The following is a 22,582-nucleotide window of genomic DNA, read 5'->3' on the forward strand; positions in this document are numbered from 1 at the left end:
ACATTGAAACTTGAAAACTATTCACAATTAGGAATATTATTTGAATGTATTTATTTTTATTAACGGTCAAATATATAGTACTGAATAATCGACATGTGTGATTAGAAATCATTGCTTTCGTAAATCAAATAGCATCAACCTCCCTCCCATGAAGCCCCTTACGCATAATGGCGCAAGGAGCATCATGGGAGGGCTATAGTTATATACAAATAAATAAAGAGCTCTAGGACTTAGAGTGGCAACATGGAACTGCCGTGTCTGCTTTATCGGCCGTTGCTCCGCTGTCTTCCATATCAGTTACTTTCCGGCCTGTCGGGCTGCGGTATAATTTTACTGTCCTTTATCCGAGTTGCTTAAAATTGTGGGAAATAACAATAGTTATGATCAATGAAATTAACGTAGCTAGAAAGTATGAGGAGCTAAAGAATGGGCTAATGCAATATGTAGTATTGGGTTTGGGCATATGTTGTGTCATGTTAGGTCTTACGAGTTAAGTAGATTGCCGTGCCAGGGTCCATCCAAAAAACTACCCTAAGTTGGCAGACTACTGCTAACAACAGTGGCATTAGGCTTCTTTCCTTTTTTATGTAATGTCCTTGTCCCACATTCTATAGTTGACTCGTTAGGTGTAATGTTTATTTCCAGTTAAGATAAATCATGTGGATCTATTTGAGGGAAGTGAAGATATACCCCAGGCAGGGGCATGTGCGAGGGGTTCAAAGGCACACGCCAAATATTTTACTCTTTCCACTGTTTTGCAGTTTTAAATAAACATAACGTAATTTTTTCAACTGCCCCGTTTCTATTTAAATCTGTAACCCTTTTCGTCCTCCGCACCTTTTGGATGGATAAATTCCCCTCAACCAGGTATTCATGGATGCCGTATCCTCGTAACTGGGCCACTCCATTCTGATTGCTATAGCTGTCAAATTTTAAGCCTCTTCTAAGTGAGATTTTGTGTTCAACACCCAAAATAGCACATCGACAAACATTTATTTCCTTGTTTCATGCTACTAATGGAGAACATGTTTAGCATTGACCTTTATGGTCTATCGTTGTCAGTCAAGTCATAGTATCGCCTTGGATCTTACTCCTTATTCTTACTTTCAATTACGGGTCATGAATAACGCCTTGAGTGTCTTGGATTAGAACAATTGATCTAAATAGTAAAACGCATAATTCAATTTGCAGGATCGAGAAAATGGGAAGTCGAAATTCTTCCAAAAACATTTTGAACGATTCCTGAATGTATATGCAATGCAAAAAATTATAATTACTCCTTTTCATGCTTCATTTCCCCTGTCTGGCATATATTTCGAAACAGTGATGAAAAAGTATTCCTTTTTCAGATATTCTTAGGAGGATGTCTCGTGCCCATTGCACGCCGAGGCCACCGCCGAATTATTTTACGGAGACCTCTGCCGATCGAAATGATATCGGTCTACACTTTTTAGCCCTGGATCTCGAAAGCTTGTTTGGGATTCATAGTGGATGTTTTTATGGTTTAAATGCAATATCTATATAATAATACTAAGCAAGCCATTTAAGGATTCTCTTTTCTTACCTGTGCAGGTATTTAAGCAATGACATTTCTGTACGCGGTTTTTTTATTTATTCGTCAATATCCATATATTTCTTTTCTTCATTGTTCAAAAATATGGAAAAATCTTAAAAACCCATTCTTCGTCTCGGTAGCTCGATATGTATTTTCCGCGCCGTATTTCTTTGGCTAATTAAGATAAGCGTTGGCGAAACGTATTTAAAGCCTGGTCCTTTTACCGTATGGAAAAAGTAATTTATAAATATAAGGAAACTACAGCCATCACTTTTTAATCCGCTAGTAGAATTAAGCGCGGCTGTAGCCTGGAATTCTAAAAAAAATGTCGAAAAATACTGGAAATGTATTTCGGTAGAAGTTTCGTATCAAAGGGAAAAACAAGGAAGTTGATGAAAGGTAACACGAGAAGATATTAATTTTTTAGGGGAACTCTTTTTACATATTATCTCTTGTGATAAGAGGCTGACTGAAGGTCTAAGTATGGGTTTAAAAATTTTAAGGAAAAAAATATAAGTGATGCTGAGAGTTTGAATTTAAACCTTTGAACCGGTGAAGATCTGAAGATAGTTGGTACCAACTTGGAGAGATGAAAACAGCTATTTGTCAATGTATTTTGGGTGTTTTAAATTATGTGATAAATCTTGTGCTCTTGCGCTGGTAATTGTGAAAAAAATAGCCGAGAAAGTATCACCAAAATCAGTAGACAAAGATAGTCCCTGTGAGCCTACTTGGCTTATAATGTGTGCCTCGTTACAACCTGAACATACCCTGGAATTTCTAACAGGAAAGTTCTTCAAATTCATGGATTAGCAAAAAAATATTACGAATTATTGTTAGAAATGAAAGAGTTGATAGTTATTGCATCAAATTTTTTTTTCTGGTTTTGTGAGTTCTAAAACTTTAAACTTTGATTCAAGAAACCATTTGTTTTACCATGAAATAGATTCTAGAGAAGAAATGTCATTTTTTTCAGTTATTCTGATCCCTTATCGTTTATGGAATAAATGACCTCTTAAATTTGTTCTACACTTAGTCTCTCTAATTTTCTGACATGATATCGCCTGCCGTAGTATGATGGGGGTAATAATATGACTTCAACATCATTGCTAAAAGGCATCCTTCCTATTTATGCAAGAGGTTTAATTTGTAATTGGCAAAATAGTCATTGGATTTACGATGCTGTAATAACTCTGATTTATTTTATATTGGCTTCACAGCTAGGTATCCTCAATTGTTTAATGAAAAATGTGGTCAGTTTATAATTAAGTGGAATAAATATGCCTTAATTAAGAGCAATGTAATGCTCAAATTTTATGCAGTATCAATTATCTGAAGATGCTTTATTTTAAATAGGAATTTTCATTTAACTCTTCTTCTACTTGATTTAAAACATCATTCTAACGCTAAATGTTTTTTTATAACACCTGAGTGTATCGATGTTTTTGTCAAAGATAGTTGTGTCCATTATGACCTCAATTCATTTGTAAACATTCCTTATTTTCAGAACCAACCCAAATTTATAGATTCCTCAGGACGCGGAACATGATGTCTGTAAGTACCTAAATGATAATTTTACCGCATTAATATCCAATATTCACAGTAAATTCCTATTCGATTCAACTTCTTTACAGGATACTTTTGTAAGGCAGGTTAATTTGTAAATCAGTCGTTTATTCTCTAGTGTCAGCAATATTTTATTGAGTTTACCAAGGGTGCTAGCATTTTTGATAGTATTAAGGGTGAAGACGACTCTGAGGAGTTGAAGAAGGCTAGAAAGGAATTTAAAAGTTGTTAATAACAAATTGCTCTAGTTATTTTTTCTAATAATAATTTATGATGCTCTGAACTGATAATTTGTAGTCATTAATTTCATATACAATTTTCAAAATCATTATCTCACTAAAATAAATATTATTAGTTGATTGTTCAATAATTTATTTGATATCTATCATCATAGGCAATTATATTTAAATATTTTTTTGTTAATATTTTGGCCATCAAAACTGATAAAAAATAGCTTTCTGTTAGAAATATCAAGCTTTTTAAGATATTTTAACATTTTTAGTAAATTAATTATTCCTTTTTTCAGCCTATTTTCCTTAACCGAACTCTTGCATACATGAAGGGGCGTATGTCAAGATCACATTCAACTCGGCAAATGTTCAGGGTAGACTCACTCCTGGATAGAGCTTTAGCTAAACAGAGGGAAGCAGCACGTCCAGATAGACCACCCTCTTCTTACATGACCCTTACCTTTATTGGATTTTTTGACAAGAAAGGTATGTTTGCAATGACTGAGTGCATATTCTAATAGCTTTCCTGGAGCTGTTTCCAGGATAAAGATTATTATACTTAATTTGAAAAAAGTGGATCAAGATCTGTACACCAGAAATCACATAATTTTAGCATATTTAATTCTTTTTTTAAATTTGTTTTGCAGTTGAAGGTCCTCAAGATCCAGTCTTGGTAGAAACTTATCTGGTGAAAATCTGTCACAAAAAGAGGAAGGATGTCTCCTCACCCATCATGCAGGTTTGTGTGTTAAAGTCTTCATGTCTTTGCTTCGGGATTGACCATTTGTAAATTTGAAAACATTGATGTCTAATTGAATATGTATTTCCTGGCATTTCATGTCATTGTATTCATACAACTTCATTTTGTCTTGAAGGTCTGCGTTGGCACAAGTGAAGTACCAATCAATCCAAATGATGACAGCGATCAAACCAAAGCAATTCTGCCCCAATCTCCCACAGTTTCCATTCCTACAGACTCCTTTTCACTATCAAATGGTCATCTTGTCAAGTCATACATGCTACTTCTTAGGGTTTATTTCTCAACAGGAAAGAATTCAGTGATAGAGGGTACAAATTCATCTCATAATGACCAAGATTCTGCTGGAGGTAAGCAATGAATGGAGATTTTTTTTCTTCCTAAATAAGTGATCTTTATTGTGGATGAGGATAGATAAAAACTTTTGGTCCTATAAAGTTTTTCAGATATTTGAATTTTGGGTATTTCTTCATTTTTCTGAAGTGTAATTTCTTTCTCATTAAAAATAAGCCTGTACTAGTCCAATTTTAAATATTTGACTCATCCAACTTCTAATTTGTAATTTTTGTTGAATGAAATATTGTTGGTAAAGTTGATTGGTTTTTAATACTAAATTTTATATTCCCCTGGATAGTATTTGGAATAATTTGTGCTGGAGAAATAATTCCAAAAACATTTTTAAAACAATCAGAAATGCATAACTAGAGATGTATCACCATTATTATTTTATATTCTACCATTTAAGGTTTTAGTAGATAAAGACTGAACAATATTACATTCTTTGCCTCTCCAAACAAACACAACTCAACTACCTCTTCTACAAAAGCACCACTTCAACTCTGTATACTTCTTTCCTCCCCTCATTCCATCCTACATCCCTATTGTACAAATTGGGTAGTTTCAGGCATGATGTGGTGGAATTCGATCATAATAAGAAAAGATAGTGACAAGTTTCGACCAGGTAAGGTTAATAGCACTTGACTTGAATTCATTTTGTCATCCAAATATGATGTAATGTATCGAATTTGGGTTGCGCTACTATAGAGATCTATTGGAAAATTGTTACCATCTTTTCTTATTATCCCATTTGTATTCCTACCCCCTCTTGCGTGACATGCCTGATGTCCTCACCACTATCACAACAATTGACGATGGGATGTCTTTAACATCCCATTGTCAATTAAAATACTCTGCACCTACCTTTCAGGTCCTCTTTGGATCCTTGCCAATACTCCTCTCTGCTCCCTTACCATGCCTTGTACTTCCTCCTTTGTTTTCCTTTCTGTCCATTTCACCTTCACCATCCGGCTCCACACTCATTTCAAATGCCTTCAATATGTGGCTACCATCTTCCTTCAATGGCCATTTTCCTGTGTTAATGTATTCGTGACATCACCTTTAGTTACTGCACCAAATACAGTTGATTCAGTGTCATAGGGTAATTATGTAGTTCTTTTTTTAGCTCAATATTAATCTTTAATCATGTGAAAGAGGTCCATTTATTACATATTAACTGTTTATAAAAAAATATCAAAATTTAATGTCATTTCTTGTAATACAATGAGCTTATAATTGCCCTTATTAACTTTACTTTTAGGAGTTAGGTGGTAGAAAAGACTCCATAGTCTCAATCTTGCCCTAAAGTAAAGATGACTACCTATCTACTTCAATCATATTATTTTAGTGAAAAATGTTGAAGAAAGTCATTATTATTTTAAATGAAGATCATTTATTCATGAGACTTTTGGGCTGTAGTCGGTGAAAAAATATATGAAACTCTGATATGGCTACCTTAGCCACAGACTCCAAACCCCCATTCCGTCTCAAAAGTGCATTGTGGGTAACAGGTTTGTTTTGTGTTAGTCCACCAAGTAACATCATGGTTTCTATGGCTCTGTTAGCGGCATTGAATCTTTCAAGGAAAAACTGGAATGAAACATTTTTGAATTGCCACTTAAATACCATAGTAGCTATTCACATTAATAATATGTCACATGCAGCAAGTTTATGCCTGATTTTGAGAGTATATAAAAAGTATTAGATCATATATATATAGCATATCATAGTTAATATTTATCAATGGAAACAAAAACATCTATACTACTGCAGTGCTCTTATTCTTTTTGAGAGCTTAAGAAACTTAATGATTCTTTGAGCCTTTGAATTTTGTGAAAATTCAACCCTGATGCTTAAAAGCCAGTCCTCATGAATGACAATCAGTTCTGCTTATTCAATGTACCCGAGAATTCAAGAATTGAGAAAAGCAGCCGTGTTTTTTGAGGCTTAGTTATAATTTTTGTGATTAGCCCCAGTTATGGCAGCCACCTGTGATAGTGGCATTTGTTCCTTAATTGTATCAACCGGTACCCTTTTCCAGCAATCCTATCTTTGACATTTGGAAAGAGTTGTGACCGCTGATCCAGTTTTTGTGAATCTCACGTTATGGGACTGAATTCTGATAGTTGACATATGAACTGAAAAGTTGGCCACCAAACCTGTTTTTGGAATTCAGTCAGCCCTGATTGCTTCTAAGCCCATCCTAAATTGTTATCGCTGGTGTTGAATTTTGGTTTATTACTTTTGCAGCAACTGGCATTGATTTTTAACAGCCTGCTCAGAATTGTAGTAGTAGTCGTTTTTATGGGAGGCGACCGACAGCCCAGGTCATTTGTGCCATTAGGGATGGATGGGAAAAGGAAGGGTCTTGTGGAAAGGTACCAAGGGTTCCGCAGTTTAACGTTCTATCCGACGGACGTAGTACTCATTCAAGGTGCTCTCCACAAAGCATCCCAAGTAGGGATCGGGATACCCCTGAGAAATATCTGCCGCCTCCAGGATTTGAACCCTATGGGCCCTCTTGTTGAAAAGCCTGTACGTTAGCCTCAGCACCATCGCGATCCCTGGTCAGAATTATGATGCCTACTTTGGTTTTAGGCATATGAAGCTGAATTGCTAATACTTGCCCTTTAATGTGCGAGTGATCCCCAAATTGTGACAGTCTGTCCTTATTTTTTGTGTGGCAACGAGTTGTGCTATTTTTAAACCTGGCCTTAATGCCGCCAGACTAGATATTTTGAAGTAGGCTCTGAATGGTGATGAGCCTACATTTTATGCCTTGGGTCTTTAAGTTTTGCAACTAGCCTTCATTTTTTTTAAATTTACCCTTATTTGTGATACCCAGCCCTGAATCATGGATATTGATGGTGGAATTCGAGTGGCAGTACAGAAATGCTCTACCTAGTCCTAATTTTCTCTTGACATATGGCTGCTGATTGGACAACCAAACTTGGAAACTCACTCCTATTTTTGGTATCAAGGCCATGATCATTCAGTCGGCCATGGTTGTTGGCATTCTCTTCTGAATTACGGCAACTGGTGTTGATGTTTGAAGCAAGGCCTGAATTATTGCCACTATTGCTAAAAATTTGGTTGTTAGCCCTGGATTCTGAAATTTCCTTGCCCATCTCTAATAAACTAACCATGGTGTTTTTAAACAAGCAGTTATCTGTGGCAGCTGACCTCTAATCATGTGTCCTGTTTCTGGTTTTATAAAGCCCTATTTTGTGATTAATGGGATAGAATCTTTCCTTATTTAACTGAAATCTATTTGCCACCCATAAAATTTTGCAACCACTCAGGATTTTGGGTACCAGTTCCAAATTGTGTTACATATGCTTGATTGTGGCTGCCAGCCATAATTTCTTTTGATAACCCTTAAATAGTGCCGATGAGTGCTACATTTGTACCCACAACCCTGCTTTACAGCGAGCAGTGCCCATGAAATTTTTGTTAATGTTAATGATGCTAATTTCATGTGTTTTCCAATGGAAACCAGCTTAATAATTGCTTTAAATTGAGCCAAAGCAGCAATATCGCGAACTAGTGGCAGTGGGATCATTTGAATGAGGGCAACTATTGGCATGGTTACCTCAACATCTTGTGTTTAGTAGGAAATCCATGTTCAATGTCTTTTTCTCAAAAAATGCTTGTTAAGGCTAGGTGATAAGACTTTGTTGGAGAACAAACATTAAAATATTTATTGGAAATTTATTCTCAGTTAAAACGCTTTGGGAATTAACTTTTGTTTACTTATATAAATGCATTTGTTTCTGAGTTTCATATCATCCTAAATGGTATCTTAATCATTCAATGATAATTCTGTTACCTATAATATTTGCGAGGAAATTTGCTAATCTTTAAATTCAAATTGTGATGTTTTGTCATAGTTACAAATGATTTGGTCTTAAATTTTTGTGAGAGTTATTAGTAAATGCTTTTATATGCTTTTCTTTTTACAGAACCACCTCCTAAAAGGAGAAGATCATCTATGCATGTAAGTCAGCAGGGTATCCAGAGATCTGGGGAAGGTGAAATAAGTTTGGGAGAGTCTCGTCTCTATGGTGCTGAGTTGGTAGTTTATGACCGCCATAATAGGTGTCTGCTTACTGATGGAGATTATGAATTAGCATTGCAGGCCTCCCAAATTTATCTTCCTCCTTATAATCAAGGACAGCAGAATGGTAAGCATTATAATATCAAATATATCATGCTCATGAATATAGCATAAATCTCAAGAGTGTATATGTAATTTATCTTGTGAATTGTTTGGTAAAATATGGGTGCAATTTGATACAGCAAAAAGTAAACCTTTATGGGATAAAGTTGCATGAGAGGCTGTGCTTTTCAAATTGTCTACACAGTAATGTTTTTTGACCTTTGTTCTAGAAGGAGCTAGTTTGAGGGGGTCAAATTGTTTCAACCATGCAAATGGACCGAGCCACTTGGGACCACCACCTCCACCGCGGGCATCTCCACGGAAGCACTCTTCTTGGGAAACAGTGGGCGAACACTTGGCAGAAGTATGTATTCTAGTGAAATTTCTCATACCTTTATTTTAACTATGCTCATGGAATACAATGAGGCAAATATATGCCTCACATATGTCTTATCTGGAAATGGAATGTGGGAGCAATAACCGGTATAAAAAGAAAGGAGTACCAGGAGGGAGTTGAAGAAAATGTGTGAGGACTAGGAAATGGGTAAAATAGCATAAAAAATGGAGTATATCAAGAAAGGGATAATGAATGTTGCAAACAAAACTACTTTACATGGGCTAATTTATATCATTTATGAGAGAGAAATTTAATCGGAAGATTTCATCAATTTGGTTTTAGTTCTCCTCCCAAAAAAGGGAATGGCAGCTGTATGTGAGGACTATTGAGCAATAAGTTTGATTGCATGTACTGGTAAGGTGGTATTAGGATCATCAATAGAAGGAAGAAGAAGATGACTTATGATAATCGGTTGGTGTTCAGGAAGATGGGAGGCGATCTTGATGTCACAGCAGTAATGAGAATAACTATTAGCCTTCTCTGAGGCCTTCTTCTGGTCAGACTCTTTGCTTTATATATGTACGAGGTCTGTCCAATAAATGTACGAACTGGTGCAATCTGGTGGCCGTGACGTGGACTACAGCACACCTACTGGTGGCACTAGTTGCCTGAGACCCAATGAGCCGTCTGTGCTTGGCGGATCGTTGAGCTGTGCATATGGTGCCAGTTATGTTGGTTTCCGTTGTCCTTGTGTGTACTGCTTGTCGAAAATGGAAATTGACGAAATCACAGAGCAACGTCAAGTTTTTCAGTGAAGTGCAGTAAAAGTTATTAAGAAATTTCTGAAATGTTGACAGCTGTTTACGGTGATAATGCTCTGAAGAAAACATCCGTTTTCAAGTGGATTAAATCAAACCAAAAAATCCAGATGAAGTCGAAAATCAAAATCATGCTGCTGGTTTTCTTTGATGTCGAAGGTGTTGTTCATCATGAATTTCATCCTGAAAGATAAACAGTAAATGCTGAGTTCTATCTTACAGTTCTCAAGCATTTAAGAGGTAAAAAAAAATTATTAAATTAAAGTCTTTTCGAAAAGTTACCCAACTCTTTTAATAGGGCGCCTTCAGTTGGTTATTTTTTAATCTGCTTGTAGGTGTTGTGTCATTGGAAACTTCCTACATAACTGACTTCAACCACTTGTTGATCTCTTGTTTTGTTGATTAGTTACTGCTGTTTATGTGAAGGGGTGTTCATGGATTGCGGTGAAAAATCGGAGCTGCGTAAATGAGTTTTTTGAAGGAGCAGCATTGTTCTGTGAAATTCTGCAAACTCTTCACTGAAACTTTTAAGAGTTGATTATCAAGGCTTAATGGTGAGGTTGCTATGAAATGTACCACATGTTATGAGTGGTTAACTTGGTTCAAAAAGGGGCGGCAATCAGTGAAAGATGATTAGCATTTCGGAAGACCATCAACATCGACTGATGACCCCCACATCGAGAAAGTGAATAATCTTGTTCTTGCATATCGGCATTTGACTGTCTGGAAATTTGAAGATGAGTGTTGCATCTCGATTGATTCGTACTATGAAATCCAGATTGAAAAATTGAGGATGCATGGAGTCACTGACAAATTTGTGCCTTACCTGATGAGAGCAAACCAGAAACAACTTTGAGTTCAAGTCTGTCAGGAACTGTTTGATTGAGCTGAAGAGGATGAAGCCTTCTTGTCAAGGATCATAACATGTGATAAGCCTTGGGTTTGTGGGTGTGACATTGAAACAAAAGTTCAGTCTTCATAATGGATTGGTGAAACATCCTCCCGCCCCAAAAAAGCTGGACAAGTTTGCTCCAATGTCAAGGTAATGTTATTTTATTTTATGCAAAGTAGATTGTGCATCACAAATACCAACCTGAAGGCCAGGCGGTCCACACTAAGTACTACGTGGGGGTTATGAAATGTCTAAGGAAGAGAATCAGGTGAAAATGGTCCGAACTTTGGGGGAGTAGTGAGGGATTTTTTCACGATGACAACAGGTCAGCTCATTCATCTCTCAGATCTCGTGAGTTTTTTGCATAAACAAGACCGCTGTGCTTCCCACCCCCCACCCTACTCACCAGACCTGGCCTCATGTGACTTTTTCTTGTTCCTGAAAGTTAAAATCCCACTTAAAGGAAAAAGATTTGCCACCATTTGATAGAGAAAAATTCAACAGAAGAGCTTATGAGCATTTTGGAAGAGCCATTCCAGGACTTGTTTCAAAAAGTGGAAAAATCATTGGAATAAGTGTATACCTTGGGGAGGAGAATACTTTGAAGGGGACCTTGACCAATAATTTGTTAGTGAAATAATTTTTTTGTAATAAATAAGGGTTGGGAACTTTTTGGACTGACCTACTACTGACAACTTTATTATTTAATAAAATTAAAAACTTTTGAGAAAGCCCTGGTATTTAAAAATAGCATTTAAAAAAATAGTATATAGGAATATCAAAGCATTTAATTATCTTTATGGTTGCAATTGTATTAAAATTTTGAGGTACTGGATGGAGAATAGCATGGATAGTACACTCACGGGTAATCAAGAGTTTACTGTATTTACAAACCAACCATTATGCTTCACATTTTGTGAAAGTTTTTAGTATGACTGACTGCCTCAGAGAAATCATTCTGTGATGAGTGCGAAAATAGTGACCTAGCATTTTTCCTCTTTAATATATATACTTGAATGTATCAATAAAACTGTTTCAGGATCTTGGACCATTTGAAACATTTACTCGTGGTCCCACTCTGAAGTTTAGACTTAAGTGGACTCCTGAAGCTAGCAACTCGTCAGTTGAGAGGCCAAGACCCTTAAGACCACGCCCAGGCTCTGAGCAAGGTCTCCATGCTACTCCACAGCAACAGCAGTCACAGCAGTCTTCATCAGCCCCTTCATCCACTCCAAACTCAACTCCATCCACTGATGGAGACAAGGAAAACAGTCGGCCAGGTAATGAATTTGTTTTGTGCATGGCAGAGCACTGATTATCTTATGCATGATTATCTGTTGATCCCTGGAGGAGGTAGGCTCTCCCATCATATCCACTCCAACTCTTCTCTCACCTCAGTGTTAGCTCTCTCACCTCAGTGTTAGCATCTAACGACATTTTATCCATTTGAAAAGTCTTTTCTGAAGTACACAAGTAATTCACCCTCATAACCTATTAGCATATATTTGAGCAATTATAGGTTTTGTAATGCATTACTCCAAATTAGTGTGGCCTAAGCGATCAACTGCATACACTTTATACTTACATTCATCTTTTCTCAGACTCTGCTGGAGGAATTGGTTGCCGTGTTGGCCGCCGCAAAGCATCTTCCCTGGGCAATGAGAATTCAAGCCAGCAACAGCAAGATGGCATGGTGGTTCCATCCTCTGGTGCAGTGGTCCATCAGAATCACCTCAACCATAGCCACCAGTTATCACAACAACCTCGCCTGCAAATAGTGTATCAGTTTGTTTACAATAGTAGCAGTAGACAGCAGACAGAGGCTTGTGAAGATTTGCACTGCCCTTGGTGTTCTCTTGACTGTGTTTCATTGTATGCTTTGCTTAAGCATCTGAAGTTATGCCATTCAAGATTTTTATTCACATATGTGGTGAGTATTATTTCATGTTTTTAGGCCTCACAAAACTTAATGGCGCTTTTCTATGCAAAGTGTGGAAAGGGTAGATTGAGGAGAGCAGGAGAGGGTAATGCATATGGAAGGCATTATTTTCGAAATCCTCTGGTTAGCCCAGCAGGTAAATCTAAATCTGGAGGTTAAATCTTAATATTCCCCCACTCATGACAGCAATTGCAAATGGTGAAGCATCATGCCTTGGTGTAAAAATACAAATGCTGTCAAATTTCTTTCCATTATTAATTTTTTGTCGTTTCTCTATGTGTCTTTAGTGGGAATATGGTAGCCATATCTAAGCAAAAATATTTACGTTGGATTTAACTAAAATTATAGTTGATTAATGAAAATAGTAAGTGTATTTTTATTGATGTGCTTTGAAACTTGCCCAAAGAGTCTAAATGCACTAGTAGGGTAGCTTGGACAGAACTAGGAAATCCTAGAAACAGGGAATTGAAAAATTGTGGAATATCCAGGAAATTTGTGAAAATTTACTAAAAATCAGGGAATTCCATGCAAAGGATCATCACCCATGGAGGTTATGGTATAACACCACCCTTATGTATTGAATTATGACTTAACAGCAATCTCAAGTGTGTTTTAAGTTCAGCAGCACACATTTTTCCACCACTAAATTCTCTTTTCAATAATTCTTACAATTTGTAATAAACCAAACCATCTTTGTTTGTCTAAAAACGTTCCCATGTAAAAATATTTCTGTAACTTATCTCTTCAATGCAGTGCTGACTTATTTGACTCAACATCTTTTAGATGGAATTTCCTGAAATTTTGATTTTAATATTAACATTACTACATGTATTTCAATGCACCTATAAGGGTTCTCTTATTTTTTATAATTCACTCTTTTAAAATATTTTTCATATTTTTAGCCTTCTATTTCTATTTGTCATGAATTCCAAAATTTTCCTATTATTTTTTTAAAATACTTGGTTCAGTGAAAATTGATGACTTATGCCAATTGACTGAACATAGTTTGGCAATATTTGGAAGCAAAAAAGTGTAATATTTCAAGATCTGAGAATACCCTAACTCAGGGAAATTTCAATGCAAACACTTTCAAAGTTAGCAAAATCTTGGGGAATTTAACATTTCATTTTCCATCACCACCATGATATTGTGGATTAAAAACTATTTTTTTATTACATGCAATGTTAAACTAGTCAGTTATATTCTTTAGCCACAATTTCAATATGTACTTTCATTTCACCACCAAATTGTTTACTAGCTGCGATGCTACCAAGGTTTTGGTGAAGAGAGAGAGATATGTGGAGGATAAGTTAGTATGGCAATATGACTTAAGCCTTTGGAGTACTGTGCCTCGCATCCTAGCTATGTTGTGGTACAATGTAGAAATAGAAATGGTACTCTAAAAACTAAAACATTACCACTACAAGTGTTGGGTGTCCAAAATATGTGTAGCATTTCATATGCTTTCTAAAATATGCACATGATGTTTTCCCTTCTGACAGGAAGACTAGTATTCAATTATTTATTGTTAGACGTGAAAAGATGATAGGCATTGGGATTTGAGCAAAAGTCATTGCAGTGCTCTTCCCCCCTCCCCAATACCATTAAAAATATTGCTATTTGGTTGGCACTTGACATTACTAGCACTTTTGATGTTTACTCCTAGTTTTTGAGTAACAATGACCTCCACTCCCCCTAGGCCTTAATAGGATACCAATTCTGTCTCCATCTTCCTCATTCCCTCAGAAAGCTATGCTTCAGCAGCATATTGGCCCTGAGTTCTCTTTCATCTAACTAAACAATCAGGTGAAAAAGTAATGGAGAGAATAAAATGCTTGCACCCGGGTGGTTACAGTGTACAAATCTGGATATGAGCCCTTGTATGATCGTCTTAAAAGGGGGTTTGCTACTTCAAATTATTTGAATTATGGCATTAAGTACAAACAAATATTTTTAATTGGTCTCGTAATTCCAAGGTAAGATGCTGCATCTGTTTAGTATCGTGGCTGATATTATTTCAAATTGAATCAATTGACATAGCCAAAAGAAGTATTTTGGCATGGAGTTTATTCACAAGAAATGAATACCAGAAACACGATTACTTCATTATATAAGTGCAGCGTTGAAGTACTGAAACACTAAATAGCATGCAATATCTTTGGAAATTTTTCAAAATAAGTAATATAATTGCAAGTCATAGGACAAGTCATTGCTTCAAATTTCATTGTAGACATATTTCAGTTTTTCTGTGCTAAATATTCTATAGTTTTGGCTGGGGGTTCCTGTTGGCTTTGAAGGTCATGCATTTCAATCTGAGCGTTATTGAATTGATGAATTTTTACTCGGTATGTAGGTATTAGTTCATTTTATTGTTCAATTTATAGCTGCCTAATTATAATTTTCACCCCAGTATTGTGTTCATTTCCACTGTTAGGTTTTATTTTGCTGTGAAGTAATTATTAACTTGCTATATTTGACATTTGTAATGTACAATGATTTGGAATGATGTGGAATTTGAGTTTAGGGGAATAAGAAAAAGAATATTTGATATTTGGTATTAAAAGAATCCAACTATGGGTACCCGGGTGGACTTGCACAGTGACTGCCTTTCTTCCCTCATCGAATAACCTGTTAGAAATAAACCCTTCCAATGCAAAGGGACTTTATAAAAGTGCCATAAAGTTCTGTGATGGACGTTTGATTATATCATGATTGTTTTATAATTTTAATGCTCATTGCCCATTAAGATTTGTTATTGCAGCAGCATTTTCAAGGAAAACTTCTAATTGAGTGGCTAACTCAATTAACATATTTATTATTTAGTATCTTTCAGACTTTCAATGTAACATACCAATGTAATTTTCAATGCATTTTTTGTTCAGTTTATTAGAAACATTTTATCTTCTAAATAGTCTCTCATTTGCATTCTCCAAATTCAATGATTACTGCTTACCCAGATATATTATACCCTTCTATAAGCCTTTGGTACAGTTTTTCATGCTGCTTAATAGTATCTATAAAATTAAGTTGAGAGTACTGTAATTGAACTCTATAATGTGTGTGTACTCTCTCTTTCCTGGTAACATTGAAATAATAATAGTTGGTTGCCTGATGTTTCAGCCCATTCCAGAAGGTGCTCGGATTGATGTCTCAATCAATGAACACCATGATGGATCATACAGTGGAGGACCCCATGATCTCCTATCGCAACCTCCAGGGCTTGCCTTTTCTCGGGATGGCCCCATTAGAAGGACACCGGTTACTCATATTCTTGTTTGCAGACCTCCTCGTAACAAGGTAGCTGGGAGTGTTCATGGGCTTTCTCACCAGCTAGGAACTGCCACAGGACAGAATTCTCAAGTTAATCCTGCACTGCACCCTGGGACAGTAATTAATGGAGCATATTCTTCTCAGGGGTATACAGGTGGAGGGTGAGTAAGATTTATATTTCTTTTGAAGCATAGAGCACATTTGTCTAAAATTCTTGCATAATAATTTGAGGGAATCAGCAGAATCAATGAAATAATAGTATTTTATTTTGGTTTGTTAAATTTGATTTTATATAAGAGATAAGTGGTAAGTTATCAAAATACAAGGTACAAATATATGTACAGTTATGAAAAAAGTTTTATAAAAATTTAGTGAAGACCTGTGTCTTCCAGCACGTTTGCACCTTGCCAAAGTCTACACTTTTCATCATTTCAAGAGCCTTTAATCTAAGAGCATCATCTTGCTTTGATGACAGTGTTCTGTGCCTTTTAAAACCATGCTCCATATCAAAGTTTTGATGAACTGTTTCTTTGATTTCTTACTCAACACATCTTCTTAAACTATAATTTTCTCCATATTAGATTTTTGCCACAACACATAAATGGCCCCCTTGCTATTTTTGCCTAGTGTTTGTGACTAAATGGGTCCTGTGATTAAGAAGTGACTTAACTAATTCTATGCTAGTGTAATTTATTCTCATAACAATGATTCAGCATAACTAGTAACTTCTGTCAGCTGAATGAGTATTGCTGTAGGAAAATATTTTCTAGATACACGTTACTGTTATTGCTATAACCTCTTCATTGCTTATCATTAGCCTTACTTGAAAATGCGTAATCATCTGCACAGAGAATTTCTCCAGGATTGCATGCGTACTTCCCAAAATTTTTAAATGGCATTGTCTAAAAAGACTACTTTTGCTGACTGTAATTGTCTTGGGTGTCCTCCTTGTTGGAAAAGTGCAGCATACTCTTGAGCAACTCGAAATGATTTCCGCTCATGCAAGATGAAGCTACTTTATTTTGGTAAATGTCTTACCGCAGTAATCTGAAATTTTGAGGAATTTGTACAATCCTTAGGTAATTTATATCCCAAAAATCTTCCTTATCCGTGTTAGGTTTGTTGGTTTTCACTCAGCGGGCTGAGATTTTTTAGTAATACATATATTTCCAACCTTTTCCTCTTTAATATTTGTTGACTCTGCTATGATATACTGAGTATCATTTTCAGTACAGTATGTATCAAAATTTATCAGTAAAGATTATCAAGACAGTATATATCAATATAGATTATCAATACAACATATACAACATATCAATATCACTATCAATACAGAGATTCTGCTGAAGGGCAAAGGATTCTGCAATTCTGTGTTATGGAATGCAATCCATGCACTGCAACAAACCGAATGGGATGGTTTTTCACTGATCCTGTCCCATTAGTGAACAATGCCAAATGAGGAATGAAGTGGAAGACTGGCTTCTCTTCAGCTCATCACGTTCACTTTCATTCTCTTCTTCTGCATCTACACATTACCCTGCAAGCTACCATAGGAGCATGAGGCAGTAGTTTTTAGGTATTTATTTATCAATGTATGGATGAAAGGGAAGTAACATATAAGATTGCATTTCCATGCAGCTGGTTTTTGATACCCACTAGTTGCACTGCATTGTAGCATCTTCAGGACTATTAGAAACTAGTTGGCATGAAAAATCTATTTTGTGGAAATGCAAATCCATGTGTTACTTCCTTTCATTATAGTGGGATTCTACAAAGTGTCGGCCTCCACTATCTCTTAATGTATGAATGTGTCAGAGGTGAAAGAATTATGCGAAGACTGGACAGAAGTGAGGAAATTGGATTCAGGAAGCAGGTACATGTACCTGAAATTACGAAAAGTTAAACCTTTTGCTTATCCCAAGATGGAACAGTGTGATGGGTATGTTTGTATGTATGCCGTATCAAGAAATCCCTGAAAATATATGGCTTTTGCTCTTGGTGTCTCATATTAAATACTTGAAATTACCTGATTCCGTGTTTTCTCTTCGTAATTTCGTGTAGAAAAATTGAAATTACATTTAATAAATTGCCAAAGCACATTTTAGAAACTTTCAAGAAATATGTGTTCAATTTAAAATAAATAAATCCATAATATCTCCCATTGGCTTGCTTATACATATACAAAGCTGCTCCTTATCCCACGAAGGAGATTACGTGGACTAAGCATTTGATAAAAATGGGAACACTGTTTGCTCTACATATCAGTTAGAAACAAATTAATACCCTGTTTAAAACAAGCATAGCAAAATAATTGCATTTTTGTTAAGTAACACTTAATGTCAGTGGAGGAAATCTGAAGCTGTAAATACATAAAATCTATTCAGCGTGTATATCCTAGATTGTCACTTCCATGAAAGTTGTTATTTGAGCCAATGGTACTTTAAAGCCCAGCTGTTCCAGTAGAATTTAACGGCATTGGAAACTATCATATTATGCTGGGATGTGACTATTCACTTATAGGTACATATGGATTTCTGTCAGTGAATGATTTGCTGAGAAAATATGCACTTTGTCTTTAAAAGTGGAAGCACCCCGATTGGTGAATTAGTTATTCACATAGTTGTTATTTGGTAACAAATAGGAAATCAAACTCCTGTGCCAAGTACTCAGGTGTAATTTTACATTTCAAGGTTTTACAGTATTGTATACTCTGATAGTATTCTTAGATGTTAAGGGTAAATGTCCGCAGGATGGCACAAACCATTCACTTTTCTTTTTCTCAGATCATTAATATCCCAAATTACTAGTTTTATCCATGATTAATGACTATTGTTTCATGTCAGCTATCCAAAAAAGCAATTTGAAAATTGCAAAAATAATTGAAATTTGTGAATGTTATGGAGTCTTTATTATTATTAGATAAGACTTGTTTTGAGAAACTATATCTCTCCAGTGTTGGATGATTGAATTTTTATTTCAAAGCTGTAATAAATTTTTAAGGTTGGTAGGTGTTCAAGTATTTTTGCTGGCGTTATCCACTTCAAACACTTTAGTTTCCCTTGCATGTTTTGTTAATCGGGAGTTGTTTTATTTAACCCTCATAAAAATTCACTCTGTCAATCCAAATTACTCCATTTTATCCAATTCAAATATCTCCCTCCCCAACATCAACCAAAATGTTTATGGTCTAACTAGAATATGGTAGAAATGTTCACATGTGTCGACATTTAAAGTAATTATTGATCCACTTTATTATTGAGCATCGCCCATCTATAAAATATTCATATCAATAAAAATAACTGGCTGGTACACCCTCCCTCCTGGTATTAGTTGATTAATGCATCTCTGAAATAACTACACAAAAAGATATAAAGCACTCGTGTGGTGCCTTTAATATGCTTCTAAAATTTTGACGTGAGCGTCGCAAATAAAATTTCATAAGAAATCGCCCCTGAATACAATTAGTATTTATTCATTGTTCCTATAGTTATTTAATCCAAGCCTCTGCGTATCCATCCCCTCCAAAGTTAAGGTGACGGTCCTCCGCGGATAAGCTTTGCACTCCAGAGCATTTTATTTCCAGTATGTATAGAGGGTATCGATGGTGCTTCGCCGTTTTCTTTCATAAATTTTCCACATTCTCGAATTTTGCCGGAGGTTATCATTTATTAATAGTCTGCCTCTTCGCTTTCCCAATGGCTGCTTTCACCTTGAACAGCTGTGTCGAATGTCGACGGCTCCCAAAGATGGATATCCCGAGAAATTGTCCCCCAACGATTTACCTTCCTCTATCATATCTTGGTACGGGTTTAAAGTTGCGGAGTAGTGTTGTGACGGTATGTTATTATTAATTAATAGTGAAGTAATCCTCCCCATGCCTTTATGCTAAGCAGAATTAACCATTCTAATAAAATATTCCTCGTGTTGCCGTAGAACGCTTTTCCGTTTGCTAATTAATGTATCTCGTATCCATTTCTACTAATATTGTAATTATGTATCTAGTCTTCAGTATTTGCGCATCAAAGACTACCTGAACGGTTGCCGCGTTTAAGTTTACAATTTACCGAAGGTTACCATATAAAATGCGAGGAGGAAGTACGGCTTCGGATAGTTTGAACTAATACTCAAATTTTCGTCGATGGATATTTATTATCTTTTAGAGATACTGTTAAATGTCTATCCAGTATTTTTCCTCTAAGATATGTAGTAGTGATGGCATTACTTTTTGTGTCTCGTATCATTTCACGCAGTAAATTCGCTGCAGTTGCATCCGAGTCGAATAAGTCGAGAAACCACCGCGCGCCAGCCATGCCTGAGTTGCCAGTGAATCCGCATCTTTTAGGAAAATTAAATCTTCTTACAAGGCATTTTTTTATCTCCAATTAGTCACATTACCAGCGAAATCAGTTATGGATGCGAATGTTCAGGTTGGAATCTGGAGGGGAGGCGAAAATGCAATTCCCTCGTTAAAAATTACCTTCCACTTTCTCCATAAACTGTTTCCAGGGGTATAAATTTATCCAGCCGCACATACATACTTGTAGGATGGGTTGGCTGATCGAAATATTTCAGTTTAATTAAAATTTAAAAAATGGTTGACCTAGGAGAGCCACCCCCCCACCCGCACATATCGATCGAAGAAATTCTTTCTCCCTACTGTATTATCTCGAAGAAAGACGGAAATAAAAACTTCGGAATCGAACTGCCAGATGTTCAAACCTTGTCCCAGAAAATTCGACTCAACACATGCGCTGAACACTTTCGATAAGCTTCGACATAATAAGGCGGAAAATGTATTGTTTTTAATTTATAGAGTTTAGTGACATGGCAGCCTGGTAGGTAGAGCATTCGTGTACTGACCGAAGCTACTAACTTCGATTCCAGATGGCTTTGGGCAAAAGTAGTTTCCTGGGAAACTGCGGACGGTACAGGGAAAGGATTGTTCTATCGTGAATGTTTGAATGTCTCACGTTGTATAAGGTGAGATATACGGTCACCTTACAAACCAACCTTCGTCTTGAATAATTTGGTTTTGTGGTTAACTCATGTTTATAAGTAGATATCCGTAAGTTTGAATGACGTTATTTCGAAATGTAGCCATAGTGGAAGGCGCTCGGGCAATGCGAGTGGCTGTTGAGGCCGTTTGGCCATGCACATTCAGTTTCCGTCATGCATCAAGGAATGAGCCAAACGGGTACTTCTTTCAAGAGCTAACATCTTACAAAAATTTAATACTTGGACTTGGTATCTGCTTTAAATTTCCGTCAGACGGAAAACACACTTCACGCGCAAACTTTCCCGTATGCCATCGGCATTTTTTTAAGGGAACCATGGAAAAAGCTTCCCATGTTATCCGACCCGGAAATTCAACCTGAATCCTAAATGCGGGAAGTTATTTATCTCCCTGTTATCCCCCTAGATAACACGTAACTTGCCTGGATGGACACGCAGTTGTAACCGTGAGCGTACTCCATTAATATCGCCACGGTACTAATTTTAAAATAGATAATAAACACGTTTTAAGGAAATAGAGCTCGTGCGTCTCTCATTTAGCAACTTTTCGTACTTGATATTCCAGGAGAATTGGCAAGAAACTTGTCCTGCGAAACGTGTGCGCGTGGAGAGATTCAGTCCTCCTCCTCCAGATAGTCAGTTGTATATTTGTTGATCGAGCCCAATCGCCACGACACATGACAGCTCACGAGGTTACTATGGTATTTGTTCAAGCCTTTCTTTCGCATGTGGCTCTTCAATCAACCTTCACTCGACAGCCTTGCATCATTATGGTCCCACCCCTTTCGGCCCAAGGCTATACAATTTCTCAATTGGTAGAATTCACCACGTGAATAACTAGGCTAATTAATTAACTGATAGAATTTCTTTCGGTTATGTATTTTTAATGTAATTGGTATAATCCTCGGCGCGAAATCTTTTTTACTACATGATTTCGTTTCTTTAGTGTGGCATCAGGTTTTAATCGAGTTTGTGGACGTTATTTATTTGTTGAAACATTGATTGAAATTTCTTGTTGTTATTCCTTGAGTGGTATTGGATTATTACAGTATTTTCGGTCTCACAAATGCTCACTCACATGCATGCATATCTCACAGCATTTAGATACACAGTAGCTCAAATTTTACATATTGAGGTTCTCATACGAGTACATATGTTCGACCATATAATAGTCCAGGGGCTGTATTTACCCGAAGTTGAATATTCTCGAGTTGAAAAACCCAAGGTATTTGCTCGGGGCTGCGTCGTCCTGGTTGAAAACACTCCGGCTCATTGAATGTGTTACCAACCCAACGGATGGACCCCCCACTCCCCTAGTGCTGCCACTTATTTCCTATGACTGCCTATTAGTCGAGTGTACTCATTCATTCCGCGGCTAGCCTCGACATGTAGAAGTCAACCTAGCGTCCTATACCCAGTGGGGACAATGAGTGGCTTTAAGCTAAAAAGTGGCGTTGAAATGGCGTAATCATAAAGAAATTGCTGTTAAGAAAACAAGCTATTAGTTAAGGAATTAGTGCCAAATTTTCCTTAGAATTCCTCCAAGTTGTGCGATTGAAAAGATGGGCAGTCAAACTGCATGAATCGATAAATGGCAAGAATAGTTAAAAAGTGTGATGGGATGTCAATGCCGTGTGACCAGAATCAGGAGTCGGGATATTAGAGGGAACAAAATTACATTGAGACATACTTGCATGAGGAAATATGCCA

The 22,582-nt window shown here is 36.5% G+C and overlaps 1 protein-coding gene across 2 annotated transcripts in view; it reads left to right on the forward strand.

The window, feature by feature from the left end:
• Su(z)12 (Polycomb protein Su(z)12) overlaps positions 1 to 22,582 on the forward strand; it is a 68,200-nt gene that overhangs the window by 28,173 nt on the left and 17,445 nt on the right. The window contains exons 2-10 of one of the 2 annotated variants that reach the window (XM_071586151.1): positions 3,063 to 3,109; positions 3,648 to 3,837; positions 3,999 to 4,090; positions 4,227 to 4,458; positions 8,407 to 8,628; positions 8,834 to 8,967; positions 11,690 to 11,930; positions 12,252 to 12,580; positions 15,710 to 16,020. In XM_071586151.1, the coding sequence (XP_071442252.1) occupies positions 3,063 to 3,109; positions 3,648 to 3,837; positions 3,999 to 4,090; positions 4,227 to 4,458; positions 8,407 to 8,628; positions 8,834 to 8,967; positions 11,690 to 11,930; positions 12,252 to 12,580; positions 15,710 to 16,020 (1,798 nt within the window). The remainder of the gene's footprint in view (positions 1 to 3,062; positions 3,110 to 3,647; positions 3,838 to 3,998; positions 4,091 to 4,226; positions 4,459 to 8,406; positions 8,629 to 8,833; positions 8,968 to 11,689; positions 11,931 to 12,251; positions 12,581 to 15,709; positions 16,021 to 22,582) is intronic. The other variant, XM_071586156.1, reaches the window with a different exon arrangement.

This window comes from Hetaerina americana, unplaced genomic scaffold (assembly GCF_022747635.1).
Source record: "Hetaerina americana unplaced genomic scaffold, ioHetAmer1.1.p SCAF_1, whole genome shotgun sequence".
NCBI lineage: Eukaryota > Metazoa > Arthropoda > Insecta > Odonata > Calopterygidae > Hetaerina > Hetaerina americana.